The sequence below is a fragment of the Sminthopsis crassicaudata genome, chromosome 2, assembly GCF_048593235.1.
Source record: "Sminthopsis crassicaudata isolate SCR6 chromosome 2, ASM4859323v1, whole genome shotgun sequence".
In the NCBI taxonomy this organism is placed as follows: Eukaryota; Metazoa; Chordata; class Mammalia; order Dasyuromorphia; family Dasyuridae; genus Sminthopsis; species Sminthopsis crassicaudata.
This window is the reverse complement of record NC_133618.1, coordinates 591,743,457-591,761,323: the sequence shown is the minus strand read 5'-3', so window position 1 is coordinate 591,761,323 and position 17,867 is coordinate 591,743,457. Positions and strand designations below refer to the sequence as shown.

Here is a 17,867-nt window from a genome sequence, read left to right as displayed (position 1 = left end):
AAGAGGAGCAAGTTCATTGGTGGAAGTATTTTTCCATGCCCCACTGAGTCCTTACAGCCCATTCTCTGGGAGGATGAAAGAAGGGCAGCATTGGGTCTGAGAGAATCAACTCTGGGATAGAGTTTTGACGCCAGGCAGGCTGAAAGCAGAGGAAGGACAAGAGTTGGAGGAGATTCAGAGCTCCCAAGAAACCTGCGCACAGAGGAAAAGATTTTACAGATCTCCTCCCAGAGAAGGATTATAATTGAACAGATGGCCAGACCCTCACAATTCAAGAACATTACAAATTGGCGTCCACAACGTGGGGCAAGGACTTTTGCTTATCCTGACAAGGACTTATTCTGAGCCCTTCAGAGGAGCTAGACCTCTAGAGCTAGAATGTTATCAAAAAATAAAAATAAAAATAAAAGGATTACCCTTGACAATGAAGATCAGTTTCAGAGTAGAAACAAAGGAAGTCATGTTTTAATAGCCTCAATTTTATCATGGAACTAAGAGGCAGGACTGTATACAATTAAAGAGTATGAAAGTAGAATTCGGAATTGAAGGAAAGAATTAAGAAGTCTGAAATAGCCACTTCAAGTAGTGTGTTACTGAATTGATCAAAAAAGGATTTCTATCCTGTAATAAAGGTTCATTTGAAACTTGATAACATAAATACATAGTTGACTCAGTCCAATAGTTGTGTGACTTTGTTTAACAGTTCCTCAGAGGGAAAGAAGGCAGAAAGAAAATGTAACTCAGAATTTATACAATAGTCAGGAAAAACACTTCAAAGATCCCAGAACTTTGGGGAACTAAGTTTAATATAAAGTTAAGGAAAATGAGGTCAGAACGAGTGACTGAAAAGTAAAAAGTCAGAATGTATATTAAGGACTAGGAATAAGTTTAGGAGGAAAGAGAAATGGGAAAGGGGAATTTGAGCATTCAAAATAACTCAAGTCAAAGCATTTGTGGTATTGACATCTGTGATATTCTCACTTACTGTGAATAACTATAGTAAAATGAAGCTCCTCATAGCAAAACCAATAAATAACCCTTTCTACAGCATTAATGACAAGTTAGCCAGTCACTGCTTGAAGACCAGAGTAGAACACATTATTGATGAAGTCAGGGCATTCTACTTTTTCCTGAAATCCAGCTTGATAAAACTATGAGTCAGGTACTAAACTCCTTGAGAAACAAAAATTACATAGAAACAGTATATGACTACAAGAGAAATCTATATTTCTATATTTTTATTTATATCTATATTTTTAAGTGCACTTCAAAGAAACTAATTAGTGATAGCTAAAGAAAGAGTTTTGAAGTACCTACAGAAGACAAGGTATATGCAAAATCCTCTGGAACATCCTTGAAGGTTCTTTCTCACTATGAAATCCTATGTACTATCATCAAATCAGTCATTAAGATTAAGGTTGAAAAAAGAACTCTACGTGAACAAGAATTCTGAAATCACTAAGTATACTATAAAGAAGGGCTAAAACCCTGAGGATATACCACCACCTACTGGTACTATTTAAAATCTAATTCAATTTTCTTTAAAAAAATGTATTATGTAGAATACAATTAATCAACCAATAAATATATAGTAAGTACCTACAACATTCCAGTTATAATGATATGCCCTGGAGATACTAAATCCAAAAAGAAAAGGAAAAATTCTCTCAAGTTTCCCAAAATATAGATGGAAATATTTACTAAAGGATTAAGTGATAAAACCTAATGGAAAGATAACTGATATTAAAATTTATCAGTCTCTAGCTTTTGGATCTAATTTTGGAACACTCAGAAATCATTTCAAAACTTTATGAAAGACAAAATATTCTCAATTACTGTTGGAAAGGGAGATATAATTAAGTACATTATAACAGTAACTCACAGATATGGTATTCCTGTATGCTGCTTGTATAACCATATACTGCCGAGTATCCAAAAATTATGATCATGACAACATCTCTACTATCCAGCTCCATAATATGTGCTGAGTGTCCCTCCACAGCATACTGCTGACCGTGTCCAAGGACTGTGGGGGTTTTTGTACTCCATGACTGACTATGTATGTTGAAAACCCACAATTCATCTGTGACATTGCCATTATTTGTTTCAATTTTGCCTCCATACATGAAGATATTTTCCTGTAAATTAAAAAAATTAAAAGAAAAAGTTATAACTATTTTCTCAGAATACCGAGGTATTAACTCTTATGAAATAAGTAATCACCCATAAAAATGCACAAAACAGTCTCTACTGCTAATATTTAATAATTTTTAAATTTATTAGTTTTAATAAAATAATATTTAAATTTATTTTTAGAAAATTATCATTGAAGAAAAAATTATTCCTGATTTTGATAGTCATGTGATATGATTCTAATGCTCCATTTTGTCAAAGACATGTACTTTACTTCAGAACCTCTAATTATATTTATATCAAAAACTCTTCAAAGATGGTGCCATTTGGTCTTTGACCTCCCTCTTTGTAGAGAGAAACCTTTAAGAACTTGTTAGCAAATGGGAAAGACAAACTTCTTCAGTTTTCATCAGCATTTAGCAAGATATATCTCTAATGCTTAGTCTCAAATACAAATTTTCTCTAACTGTCTAACAAAGGAGCAAAAAAGAAAATACAAAGTATTGTAATATTTCCACTCTGTGCCAAATGTCACCTTTGTCCTGTGAAAAACTCGTTTCATACCAACATGGTTAATTTGCAGAAATCTTCCTAGTTGTTTTTTAATATTTGCACTGCATCTAGATGCATTTCATATCTTTAGTCAAGACACAAAGGATTAGACACCCACTATTTGATTTTAAGATATCCATACCCCTTATCCTAAAATACATTTAAATGTCACCAGCTTTTAATTGAAATGTAAGGTATTTTTTTCATGTGGTGAATAGAAAATAAATTATAAAACAACTAATATTTTATGAAATCAAGTGGCATGGATGTTTAAAAGAGGTCTGGGTATGGGCATAAAAGAAAACTGAGAAATAGGAATTTTAAAAAATAATTTATAGACACTGAAATAATATGACAAACATTTATTAAGCACCTATTTTGTGTAGAATGCTGTGCTAGGTATTGAGAAACAACATATAGGTAAGATACTATCTCTGCCTTCAAAGTTTACCCTCTTAAAGAGAGAGAGAATAGTACTTGGAGAGCTTAAAACGTAATTGTATACCATAGAGAAATACAAAAACAAAAAACTACCTAAAATCTAAGGGGAATCTTATTATTATTCATAATGGAATCATGGAAGAATGTGTGGAAGAATTAATATTTTGAATTTAACTTTAGAGAATGGGTAGGAAATTCAATATGCAAAGAAAGGGAAAGAGAGCATTCCAGACATAGTGATCAACCTGTGCAGAATCATGGAAGCATGAGTGCCTAAGGCATTTCTGCAGAGCAGAAAACAATCCATTATCACTATAGAATTAGAGGAGAGAAAAAATATGAGATGAGGCTAGAAAAGGAGCCCGCAACAGATAAGAAGTACCTTGACTGTAAAACAGAAATAATTTAACTTGATTCTGTAGGAACTATGAAACTACTGAAGCTTTCTGGATTAATACTTTATAGGGGTTAGGGAATGGAAAGAGATATGGATTCACATAGTACCTACTATATGCCAAGCACTCTTCACTACAACTCTGGGAAGTAGGTAGTATCCTCAGCTTACAGTTGAAGAAACTCGGTTTAACAGGATTAAATGACTTGTCCAGACTCCCACATCAAGTAAGTATCTGAGACTATATTTGAATTCAAGTCTTCCTGACTCCACGCCCAGCACTATTTACTATCCCACCTAGCTGTCTTTACAGCTTATAAAATGCTTTCTGAAAAAAATCTTCTATAGTAAGTAGTAAAAGTTGCAAAGGAAACAAACTTAGAATGCCCTGTCCATATCAGCCACTGGCAAACGACAAGGGTAAAACTAATATTTTCCAAAATTACAATGAATTTAACTTAATAACCATTCAAAATGTTTAAAGAAAGGAAGGATATGTATAAAAACATAACTTTAAATTATAATTTGTCAACTTTGTGTCAAATGAAATGTAATTAGAAGGTTCAATTAAGAAAGATAAATTAGGAAACTGTTATAGCAAAGAAGTAATGAAAATTTAACTAATGTAGTGGCTATTAAAATAGAAAAGGAGGAATAAATCAGATGTTCTTTTAATATTTCGTTTATTCAATCAATCTGTTTTCTCATCAACTTAAGTATTCCCTCCTTCAGGGCAGATTAATGACAATTCCAGAAACACTAAGGAAAAAACAGTTGGCAGGAATTGGTAATAGACTGCCTAGAGGTGAAGGAAAAGGTATAAAGGAAAGAGAGAGAAGGAACTAATTAATTCTAAGCAAAAAAAAAAAAAAAAAAAGTTATAAAATCATCTGCAAATACCAAAATGAGGAAATGACAAAGATGGATGCCACCCATCCCACCAACTCTAAGACCAAGGGGAACAAGTGATATATATCTACATATACATATACATATATCTATATGGCCTAAGAGATCAACCTAATTCCATTTAATCTCATGAATGTCTGGCATGTAAATTTCATTTTCGCATAATTTAATAGTGTAATTCTTCAGGTCCTGGAAACTTGGTTTTGTTTGAACAAGCCAGAAATTTAGAAAAGAAATGAAAGTTTCCACATATTGAAATCACTGACAGAAACAAACAATAATGGCCAAACCAAGCAAAGTGAGCAAAATGATTCTCGGGCACACATTTTAAGTTTTAAAACAGAGGTAAAACTTCTTTGGGGGCTGCTAGGTAGTACAGTGGATAAAGCACTACGCCAGGAATCAGGAAGATCTGAGTTCAAATCCAGCCTCACAAACTGTGTAATCCAGGACAAGTCACTTAGCCCCTCAGTTAATGGTTTAACAATACTCAGTAATATTTTAGCTCATTAGTGTGTGTAATAATTTTATGCATATATGTATACAACTATATATACATGTTTGTGTTCATGTGTGTGTATATGTAATGTTCAGTTCTTCAGTCTTATTTAACTTTGTGATCCCATTTACCATCAACACTATCCATGGGGTTCTTCTGGTTACTTCTTCCTCTAGCTAATTTTATAGATGAGGAACTCAGATAATTTAGGAATTAAATGACCTGCTCAAGATTATAAAACTACTAAGTGTTTGGGACTAAATTTAAATTCAGATCTGAGCCACCGAGCTGCTGATAAATTGATGATAAATAGATACATAGATATATAGATAGAAAGAAAGGAAGATGATACACAAAGAGACAGACAGATACAGACAGTCAGACAGATAGAAACAGAAGGAAGGAAGGAAGGGAAGGAAAGTAGAAGGAAGGAAAAGAAGGGAAGGAAAGGAGAAGGAAAGAAGAAGGGAGGGAAGGAAAGAGGGAGGAAGGGAGGAAGGCAGGAAGGAAGGAAGGAAGGGAAGGAAGGGGAACAAGGGGAGGAAGGGAGAAGAGTAGAGAAGACTAGACCAGACCAAACCAAACCAGAGCATAGGACTGATTTTTCAACGTTCTTGCACTTATCCTAAAACTTATCTCTGAAGAAAAAAAAATTCTAATAAAAGTATTCCACTACAGACGCTAAAGAATTAAAATTGAGTATTATTCAGAGGACGGAGTAAAAATAAATGAAGGTTCTGGGCTGAATAAAACACATAACAAATAAAAGAATGTAAAAGATGTTATCTAAGAAATATATGAAAGAAAATAATGCTTACGCAACAAGAATGAAAGACAACTTAAGAAACAACTTAAGAAAGAACAACCCAAATGATTTGCTTTACAATCTAACAATATTACGACAGCAAGAACCTGCTTTAGCAACTTCAGTAAACAGATTGCAGGAATGGATGGATGTTTTCATTCTTCATATTTAAGGGAACACTCATGTTGATAAGATTATAGATCTATTAACCATTTCATATTCTTCATCTCTTGGTTAAATACTTTGGTCTTTTAAAAATAAAAAATTATATGGCTTCAAAACATATTTGAAGATACCTTAGTCTAAGTTAAAATATCAAAGAGAAACTTTAAAAGAATAAGGGATAGGAAATGGCCTTGCAATTTCATCGTATAAGGAGTTCCTAGGTGAGAAAATATACTTTAAGTGAGAAAATATCCTTTAACAATGAAGGATGGCACTATTTGCACAATTTTTAGTTCTAAAACATAGTATAGAGTACTTGGAAGTGACTTGATAAAAAAGAATGTTGGCCCAAAGTATAAGAAATACAAGAAAAATTCAAAAAAATTTTAAAAGAGGGGCAGCAGAGGGAGTGACACTCAAATAATTGGACAGAAAGAATAAAAAATGATAGTACATGGAAAAATTTTAAAGAGAAGGAGAAATTCCACCAGATCATCATGGAAGCATGATTTATAGATTTCTTTAAGAGCTTTGGTGGAGTTTAGGAATAGAGAAAACAACATATGACATGGAAAATAGATGAGAATGATAAATTTTGGAGCTGGAAAGTAACATCTTTTTTTAAAAGGATATAAACATACAAAGATACAGTAAAACAAAATAAGGAGGAGTACACAAAATAAACTAGGAATAACTAAATATAACAATAAAATGGAAGGAAATAGAAAATAAAGACTATGAATGGGAGAATTAAAATTCCTATGAATGAGAGAATTTTATTTATCCATTTTCAAATCTATTTTAATAAAACAATTTTCCAACTGTTCTGTTCAAAAAATATGTATATTATTCAATAAAAATCAGAAAAAACATTGTTGAAAATGTTAAAATATTTTTGTCAGTTTGTAATTTAATCAACTGTAGAGAGTTTTTTAAAAAGGAAACTCAGACAAAGCAAACAAGTAATTGTTCTGTAAATTAAAGTCCTAGTTGCACTGGGCACTAAAAAGTTAAGCAATTACCTAGGGTCTCACAGACAGTATATGGCAATAAAATACTATGTAGTATAATTTTGATAAAATCTAGGTTTCCAAGTAATATAATTTTGCTTATCATTGAAGTCACTAATTATTAACAAAATAGCTATGGTTCATCAGCTCATGATAAAATTTTTCATAATAGCACACTGAACTAAGAATAATCAGCTTTTTGACTTTGGGCAAGTCACGTCCCTTCTACAAACGCTACATCCTACTTACAGATGGACTAAGAATTTAAAAAATACTTTTCTCTCCAAAAATTAATGATTTTACTAGTCACTAGATTTTAGTTTTCCATTTATATTTTCTAAACATATAATACAAATGTGTTTCATAGCATAAAATCTGTTAATAATGATTTTGAAAGAGCATAGGTTTTAAAGGGAGATACAATAAATAAGAAATGGAGAATGAGGCAAATTATATAAAAGAAAGTATACAGAAATTAGTCAGAAGGAGCTCAAATTTGATACTTCAGAACATTTAACCCCCATTGAGTTACATTCAGAGAAAAAAGGTAAAAATCAAAAAATTAAATTTATGATACACTGGAAGTAAAGAGAAAAACAGGGAAAAAAATCAATAAAATGAATAAAAATAAGAAATTGAAGAAGAATTTAGAAGATTTTGAACTAACATCTTACTTGAGTTGAAAAATAAAGCAACCATAAAAAGACTGCATATATTTTAAATTAAAAATAAATTAATGACTTTCATAAAATCCAAAATTTAAAAGGACAGACAAATGGAAATAGAGTTGAGAGCACATGTGGGAACATAGGAGTATAAAAATAATTTAAACAAAATAAAACCTGAGACAAATTGCAAGCTTAATATAGGAGTGGAAGTGAAAAAAATATTAAAAAACAAATAGAAGAAAATATTAATCTAATGTTCATAGCTCTAAATATCAATGATTTGCTATCCAATAAAATAAGAGTGATAAAATAGATAAGAAAACAAAACCCAAAGATGTTTTATATACATATGAAAAGTATAGATACTTCAAAAATGAAAATGAAAGGTTGAGATAATTAATTATGCATCAGGTGATTCCCATCAAAAAAAATAAAAAATCAGTGTTATGAACCATTCCATCAAACAAGGAAAAATAAAAATTCACAGGTTCAAGAGAAGTAAATAAGAAAACTATATTATGCTTAAAGGAATAATAAACAGTGAATCAATACCAACACTCAACAAATACACAATAGAGTAACATCTGAATTCATGAAGAAAAAGTTACATAAAAGATTCATAAATAATACCACAATGGTATTGAGTCTTTAATATTCCTCTCACAGTTGGACATATTTAACAGGAATACATATAAAAAGGAAAATATAGAAATGAACAAGTTGCTAGGGAATTTAGAACTGAAAGACATAAGATATCTTCTGAATAATAATATTTTTAAATTTTTATTTATTTCTTAGGATCACACAGAATTTTTATAAAATAGCCCATGTGCTAAGTCACAGAGAAGTTAAAAATAAATGTAAAAAAAATCAAAAATAACAAAGTAAAAATAAAAATAACTAAAATTTATAAATTAAATAAATTATTTTTAATTATAAAAACCTTTATGGACCAAACATAATAAAAATAGCAATCAGTATAAGAAATGCAAGCAAAAAAAGATTGAAATGGTGTTCTAATAATGACATCCTGGATTATGAATGGGTCAAAGAACATTATAGAATCAATAAATATCTATTTGAAAAAGGATGAAATGATATAAAATAGTAAAACCTTTGATATGCAAATAAAGCATTCCTCTGAGGAAAAAAATACATACACAAGGACATATATTTAGAAATCTCAAAGGAATGAATTAGAGAAAAACAGAAATGAAGAGGAAATAGAATGTCTATATTTCAAATTACAGAAAAAAATTAAAGTTTTAAAAATGGATTAAAAAAACAGAAAAGTTGAACAAATTAAAAATGAGAAACAACTGAGCTTAATTACCTAATAATTTTACTTTGATAATATGAATTACTTGAATAACTTCCTATTTCACAAGAAATTTTATTTTGCCAAATACCAAAAAATCACAAAAATTTAAAAATTAAAAAAAATCCAGCAAAGGCTAGATTACCTCTCAGAATGTAATTAAAGGGATTCCTGATTATATATGAATTGGATCTTTCTAAGAAGATGTACATCCTTCCTTATAAGCTCTCTAAGGAGTGGGACCATATTATATTTATTGATGTATGTATATCATAATAGATGATAAATAACAATGTTTGCTCAATTGAATTGTGTTATCGTGAGAGATTCCACACTTTTCAACTACAAGTGATGGAAATAATAAGATACCTGATACCTTTATAAAGTGAGAACACCTCTTTTATTCAGTTGAATGATCAATATCTGAGCAATTTTGAATCATTGTTCTCTTTGAATTACCATAAATTAAATGTATACAGTTGCCTAACTGAGGCAGCAAGCCATCCTAAGAGATAAACAGGAGAAAACATACGCCAGATAAACCAAAGTATCATCCATGACCTTAGGGAGATAATAGTTCATGATGCAAAACCCAAGATCCCTGAGCACAGCACTGATTTCATTCAGGTGCCCTTTGTTAATACCCTGGAAAGCACCAACTCCAATCAGGTTATGGGATGACAACTGCTCCTCCAAATGTCTCAGCCACAAGTACTGAAAACTAAGAAGGAAAAGTTCTTGACACGAAGTCTCTGACTGTCAAAGATCCTTGTAACTGGTAGGCTCTAGGACTGGCAGCAGCATATGGATGCTCCAACAAGAAAAAAACAAATAGTTTTACTGCCCAGATACAAACTAGAGTCAAGAGCTTACAAAGCTCAGACTAGGACAGTGAGAAGACTTATCTTAGATCAAACCACACAAAGTACGCTGAAAGTCAGTAGTTCTCCAGCAAAAGCCACCCCAGATCCCTTGGGGGGGAAAAAAAGCATTTAATATGCAGAGAAAACTAACCAAGGCCAAATAAGGCCAAATATTCTCTCCAAAAGAACATAATGTCTACTTATAATGCAAAGTCCAAGGGTGGGAAATAAGGCTGAAAAAAGAGCAAGCAAAAGAAAAAGGAGAATTCAATGATAAAGTGCTAAAGATGTCCAAGTACATAAACCCAATTGAAAAGAATAATACCAAAACATCCATAAGCAAAGCCTCAATGAAAAATACAACTTGGCCATAGAGTCAAGTATGATTTTTGGAAGAATTAAGCAAGAGTTTGGGGGCTTTTTTCCAAAATAAGTAAATAAAATCATATTGCAAATGAAAAGAGAGGAAGTGATTGAAATGAAAGAAATTGAAAAAGAAATGCTCTAACAGGATGAATAATAGGCATCCCCTAAAAACACTAGTGTCATAAGGGATTACAAAGGAAATCAAAAAGAGAAGTCTTGGAAGAAGTTTTGTTATATTTTCGTGATCTAAAAAAAAAAAAAAGAGGAAGGGAAAAAGGAGAAAGGCTGAATAAACGTGTCGCATAACCAAGGTATAAAAGTAAATTATATAAATAAGGAGAAAAGGAAAATAAATGTCATTTGAATCTCACTTCCACCTAAACTGTTTAAGAGAAGGCAGAAGTCACCCACATGCACATACACAGAAAGTGTATAGAAATGTATTCAACTCAACAGGGAAACAAGAGGCTACAGAAAGAAAAAAGGGCAGAGTAAAATGGAGAGCAAATTCAGGGAGGGATTAATTATCATCAAAACAAACTAGGTATTTTAAAGAGCATAAGGGTTGTAAGTAGGATTTTAAAGGGAAAGAAACAAAAGGTAAAATTAATTTAAGATTATTTAATCTAATCCTATAGAATTGATGTATTACAGCATAAATCACAAAAATAATTAATAATTTCATTAAAGATAATGATAACAATGGTACAAAATAATAAAATTTTAGGTTTGCATAAGTCTTTGAGAGAAATTTGTATCAACACTTTCATCAAAAGTGATGACAAATAGGGGATCTGAAGTCAGGAGAACCTGAGTTCAAATCTGATCTCAGACATTTAACACTTCCTAGCTTTGTGACCCTGGGCAAGTCACTTAACCTCAACTGCCTCAACAACAACAAAAGACTGAGGACAGAAAACACATTCGTGAACTGGGAATACAAATTTTTTAAAATGAGGAAAATAGGAATGTAAGAAATCCAGAAGAGTATTGAAAGACTTATAAGAAGAATGTAAAATGAAGTAAACAAAACCAGGAAAACAATATATACAGTAACTAAAATATTTGAAAGAACAACCATAAAGCAAGTAATCAATTTTACATATTTTCAAAGAATAAACTTAGTGATGTGATATGAAAAGATACCTTTCCTCTCTCCCCCCAAAGTGAGAAAGCTATGAGCATTGTACATAATGTCTGACTTTTTAAAATATATTCATAATTTTATGGATTTTTCCTCTTCCTCTTTTTCTTTTCTTTTTAAAAAATTTTTATTATTTTTAACATGTATTGGTCAAGCTACCATCTGGTGGGGGAGGGGGTGGAAGGAGAGGAAAAATTAGAACAAAAGGTTTGGCAATTGTCAATGTTGTAAAATTACCCATGCATATAACTGGTAAATAAAAACTATTAAAATAATTTTTTTTAAAAATTCTTTGTTATGTAAGATGGTTCAGGGAAAATATCTAGGAAACATGCAAATAAAAATTATCCATAAAATCTATTTCAAAAGAAAATAACATGCAAAAGTTGTTGTAAACTTATGTAGAAACACAAATTATGTATAGCTTAAATTTTTCTTCTGTTCTATTTTGCATATGGGAATGTTTTATATATGAAAATGTCTTATTTAATTCTTGATAAATTTGAAATTTGAAAATTAAATTAATAAATTACACCATAATTATGCATATCTGTCATTCTCCTATCTTTTTTTCCACTAATATTTACCTGGCAATAAACTTTAGTAAACATACTCACTAATACCTTTTAACAATCTCTATAAGCACCTGCCAACTTTAAGATATGTTTTTTCAATAACTTATGCCTTTTTTCCAGGATTTATGTATTAAAACACATTTAAACCAAACTGTTTAATGGTTTCTTTACATTGACTAATGATTTAGCAGCCTAACTTTATCTCAAATATATCCTAATATGTGTATGTAAAAGCTAACACTATAAAAATGTGGGAAATGAAAGCAACTAGTTACTGTAGTAATGAATTTTAAGAAATCCCAAACTACCATTTGATAGAGCATTCTGTGGAAACATGATAAATTGATTCATAGCATTCTGTGAAATAGAAACTATTATTTACAAACCTACTAATTTAACTAGATTTTAAAGGCACCCAATGGAAATAACTAACTGGGTTGAGACAAAGTAACATCACTGACTTTAATGGGTACACTAAAAAAATGTTGTTCCTAAAATTCAGAGGAAAAAAAGAAATTATTTTACTCAAGTGAAAAGAAATCCCCTATAGAAGACCTTCTCAAAATTTCATTAATGATTTTCTTCAGTTATGATAATAATGATAGTTTACATGTGCAACAAAATTCTTTATAGTATACAAAATGCTTCATGTACAGCATCTCCCTTGTCTTCACTACACCTTGAGTTAGACAAAGGTTAAGTACTCATCCAAATTTTTCAAGTGAAGAAATGGAACTTAGAAAGACTAAGTAAATTGTCACTAGTCTGGGGCAATGCCAGAATTCACAAACTAGTCTTCTGAACCATACTCCATTGTTCTACAATAACAAAGCAGATTCACAATGGACTTGATTTTAATGCTAAATACTGATATTTGATTCATTTTTAGATAGCAAGCATAATTTTTAAATGAACTAAGTTGATCTCTGAAGCTATATAAATAGTTCAAAATTGGTTTCCGTATGTCCTCAAGGCTTTAATTTAGAATAAATTACTAAATTCCCCAAGTTGTAAGAAATAACAAGTGGAAAAAAGTTATTTCACAAAATAATTGCATTTCTCACAACAGTTAACCAAACAGCACCATATATGTAGACATATAAATAAATAAAAATTTGGTTAAGCCCCATTGCTACTAAACGTAGTTGTTTATTATATAGATATAATCCTAAACTCAAATACAGGTAGAATGCCTATATAATCTATATGTAAAATACATCTTAACAATACAAAGTTCATTGACTGGTATTGCATGGTTATTCATAATAATCTCCAAAGCTATATACAGTATCTCCCTTAGGTACATCAGAATTTTGGCTCATATCTCTTGATGAATTCTCACTTTCCTAGCAAGTCCTCAGGCCAATAAAATGTCACCAAAGGGCAAATATGGTGTAGGGGTTTTTTTAGTTTTGCCCAGTCTTCTCAAAATTTACCTAAGTGCTATTTCTACTTCTTCATATAATACACTGAGGTAAAAGCTTTAATATGTTTGTCCAAGTTTTTTTAGTTCCACTGCTGTAAATAAGGATAATGAGTATTATCTGTTCCATTTTTCAATTTGTTTGTTGACCATCCAGTTTTATCTATATCTATAAATGTTCTACAGTTAATCAAAGTTGATTAAGCCTCATGCTAAATTTCTGACATCCTCTACCCACTGTAATTTTCCCCGTTTTTTAAGGCAAATACCAATCAATTTACACACTTACTGAACACCTATGATGTTCCAAGTACAATGCTAGAGACTAGAGACCTTTGCCCTCATGGAGTTGACATTATCTTGAAGGAAACAGCATATACACACATAAGCATATACAAGATATATAAAACAAAGTGGAAACAGTGACAGGATCTGTGATTTCATCACTATCATCATTTCACAACTCTTAATAAGAAAATGTCCTCCACTAAAGGGAGTCAACACCTTTCCGCAACTTACTACTCCCCAAGTAGTAAGAAATAACAAATGGTAAAAAGCTCCTTCACAGAAGTTCAAATAGAAAGAGGAATCAGAAAAGGACCTTTGTGGGCTTCATCCTGACTTTAAAAACAAACACATATTAATGTTATCTATGTTCTACCATATTTTTATTTACTTTTAAAAATATTTCCAAATCATATTTTAATCTGATTCAGATACCACAAGGAAGTCTACATGTTTGATATCTGGATATTCTAATCTAGCTTATTTTTGAGTATCTTTGAATTTCTAGAAAATCCTATAGAGGATAGTTTAGATCCTCTATAATGCTCTACAGATGATTACACTTGTCTTTGGCTACTATATCTCTCTACTTGACAAGGATACCCAAATGTTTAGTGAGTTGATTTCTGAGTTCACTTTTGGTGACTTGATTTTCATTGGTAAACTTAAGTAAGAAATGAAAATAATTTATGTTAATCAACCAATATTTACTAAACAGTAGTATGTGCCAGGCCACTATGGTAAGCACTAAGGATTCCCTGTTCTCAAGGAGCTCACCATTTACTAAAGAAGATAATATGCAAAAAAATTATGCATAATAAGCTATACTCAGAAAAAAATTGAGAATAATCTCAGAAGACAGTCACTAAAACTAAAGACTGAAAAAAGAACTCTTGCAGAACATATAAATGTATCTATGACTTGAAGGAAGCCTAGAAAATTAGGAAGTGGAGATGAAGAAAGGGAGCATTCCAGATGAACTCTCAGTCCAGAAATAGTGCTATGTGAAAGAAACAGCAAGAATGGTATTATTATCACTGGATCACCAAATGTATGATTGAGAAAAAGGTGTAATAAAACTGGAAATGTAATAAAGGGGCAGGTTGTGATGTCAACATGTTTATCTTTCTTCAATTCTTCTATTTTTTTCTCCACAAATATGCGTGATAGTTTATATATACTACAGATACATGTAATCTTCTTATCTTTATCCTTTCTTTTCGTGTGCTGTTAATTTTTACTTTTGTTAGAAATAACTGACATCCTGAATGACCCATTGAAATGACTCTGGCATAATTTCCATATTAGTAAACAGTCATTTACTAAAAAAAAAAATTTTATTTTCATAATGCTGTATGGTAATTTAATCTCCAACATTTTCCAGCCCCTTCTTGAATGAATAATACATGATGTAAACACAAGATTATCTCTTTAAGCATGAGGTTTCTAAGTGTACTACAAAATCATGGCCTTATCCATCTCTTAATCTTAAACTATATTTTTCAATATTTTCAGTTATCCACAATAATGTTCACCCACAAATGTACATATCATCATTTACAAGTCTCTACTTCAATGATCAAAACATAGATATCTTCATCAAACTATTACCTCATATTGCTTTGTTTCTCCCGATGTCTTCATATTCTAAGCCTATTCTTTGTCCTCAATGGGACTTTCAATGCCACATCCCCTCCATTGGGAAAAGACTCCCAAGGAGTCAACCTTGCTCTGATCTTATATTCCTCCATTTCCCTCGTTTATTCTAGAGTTAACCAGTACAATTCTCTAACATCCTCTGTTGTCAAGTCTCTTGTACTCCAGACAATCGATGATTATGCCTTGCCAAACTCCAACCCTGAATTGTTTTCATCACCCACCTTCTTCACTCCTATCACATACTGCTGAATGGAATTGGATAAAATCACCCAATTAGGTTTACTGGGTCCACTACAAATTTATGACATCTCATCTCTATTGAGCCCTCACCAGTATTGTCAATCCTTTTACAACTGCAAAGTGATTCTCTATGTTAGTCTCCACAGAGATAATCCTTCCTTTCTCTTCTCAAGCCTTTGAGAACATCCCCTTTCCCAACCATCTTAACTGAGGACTCCAATTTATCTTTTAAATAGAAACAATTCTCCTTGAGTTCTTTTTTCTCCAAATATTGAATTCCCTAACATTCTTCATTCCTTTCTTCTTCACTTCAGGCTCTGAAGTTTTGGTACTCCTCATCAAAGCTAATCTCTTCATTATATGTACTCTTGTTCCCATGTCTACCTGTCTACTCCAGCAGATTATCCCCACAATCATCACCACGCTTTCCCTCTAATATTCAGTCTCTCCCTATCTACTAAATATTTCCTTAATGAATACAAACAAGTCAAAACTCCCCCATTCTGAAAAAAGAACCATGACTAGATCTTACAATCTTTTGACATTATCATTCTACAGTTTTCCTCCTCTTTCACAGGCAACCACCTATAAAAAACCTACTCACACCTGCTACTTCCTCCACTCTACAGCTCTTCTTAACCTTGAGCAATCTAACTTCTGACCTCATCTCTCAATTGATATATTTCTGTATTTCTCAGTCCTCAGTCTTTTCAATCTCTCTATAGCAGGGGTTCTCAAACTACAGCCCACGGGCCAGATGCGGAGGGCTAAGGACATTTATGGGCCCGCCTGGATTGTGGTAAATGGGCTGAGGGGCAGAGACAAAGTGTGAGCTTTTGTTTTTACTATAGTCTGGCCCTCCAACAGTCTGAGGGACAGTGAACTGGCCCCTATTTAAAAGTTTGAGGTCCATTGCTCTATAGTGTCTGAAACAACTGACAACCCCCACCTCGTAAATACTTTATCCTCCTTGGGTTTTCATGGTACCATTCTTTCTTGGTTCTCTCAACTATTGGACCACTCAAATTTCTTTTGATTCACTTTCATTAGCATGTTCCTTAATTATGTATGCATATTAAGACTGTCCTGAACACTCTTGTTTCTCTCTCTGTATTTCTCTCTGTGCTCTCTCTCTGTCTGCACTGTCTCTCTATGACTCTGTATGTCTGTCTCTTTCTCTCTGTCTTTCTGTCTCTGTCTATCCCTGACTAAACACTTCAAAATCTAGGGGTCCAACACTAAATTCAATATCTATTTCCCAAAATCCAATTTTCTTTACAGCTTCCCCATTTGTGTTGAAGACTCATAAAAGTGACTTCTAGTCAGTCAAATTCATAACTTTAGCATTAGTCTCAGTTCCTTTACTTTCCTGTATATAAAATTTACACATAAATGACCAAACCTTGTCAATTATACCAATAAAATATATCTTACAATCAATTATCTCTATATACTAACACTACTCATGTCTTCTATGATTACTTCTTCATCAACTCTGCTTTCACAATACTTTGATAGCTTCAAAACCCTGCTCAAATCTGTTTTAATCAATCCATTTTCCATTCTTGCTATATATTACTTTTCCTCTTGCCTAAATATAATTCAGCCAAATTGTCCTTATTCCTGTTGCTCACACATAGCACTAAATCTCACACTCATTTCTCTTTTTACTAGCTATCCCCCATATCTGGTGTCATCCAAATAAAAGTCATATTTGATACTCCCATTTAAATCTTGTCTTTCTTAAAGTTATTTACTTCCTTCAAAGTTTTCTTTGACATCTTCATGAAGCCTTTCCTGAAACCCTATTCTACTTATACTTTCCTTGATATTAATATATTTTATACTTCATATATACTAACAATATATTTCCTTATGTATTTTCTTATGTTTTAGATAGATAGATAGATAGATACTTATTATAAGTATACTATATATATATCATACTTATTTGAGTATGTTTCTTTCCTGAAAGAATGTAAGAAACCTAAGAGAAGAAACTGCTTCATTTTTATCTTTGTCTCTCCTACACAAACCACAATATCTAATAATAGTAGGAACTTTAAATACTTATTGATTTTTATTAAAGAGGACATTACAGAATACAAATTGAAATATGGAAGGCAACTCAAAGGTTGATTTTTGATACAATCATCTCATTTTATAGATGAAGAAACTGTTATTGACAATGTCCAAGTTCATACAAGTTGTAAATGACATAGCTAAGAATCAGGACCAGAACCATATGTTCAAATTTTGGACAAAACATTTTTTCCTCTGTACCACATTGCCCTGACCAAACTTATTTGCATCCTACTCTTTACCCAGCTTTTCATTATTGCACTAAATATCATAGGATATATATGGATTTGGTTTGAAGTATTCTTCTAAGTCCTTCCAAGATCTTTTCTTTTTCTT

General features: G+C 31.8%; 1 protein-coding gene across 5 annotated transcripts in view; it reads right to left on the bottom strand.

The window, feature by feature from the left end:
• The window catches only part of ATRNL1 (attractin like 1), a 1,155,405-nt gene that overhangs the window by 1,035,731 nt on the left and 101,807 nt on the right, over positions 1 to 17,867 (bottom strand). For 4 of the 5 annotated variants that reach the window (XR_012487055.1, XM_074295689.1, XM_074295690.1 and 1 more), the window contains exon 8: positions 1,883 to 2,138. The exons of the other annotated variant lie outside the window; for it this stretch is intronic. Coding sequence is in view for 3 of the 4 variants with exons in the window: in XM_074295689.1 (XP_074151790.1) it covers positions 1,883 to 2,138 (256 nt within the window). In the remaining variant the exon portion in view is untranslated. The remainder of the gene's footprint in view (positions 1 to 1,882; positions 2,139 to 17,867) is intronic. 5 annotated transcript variants of the gene reach the window in all.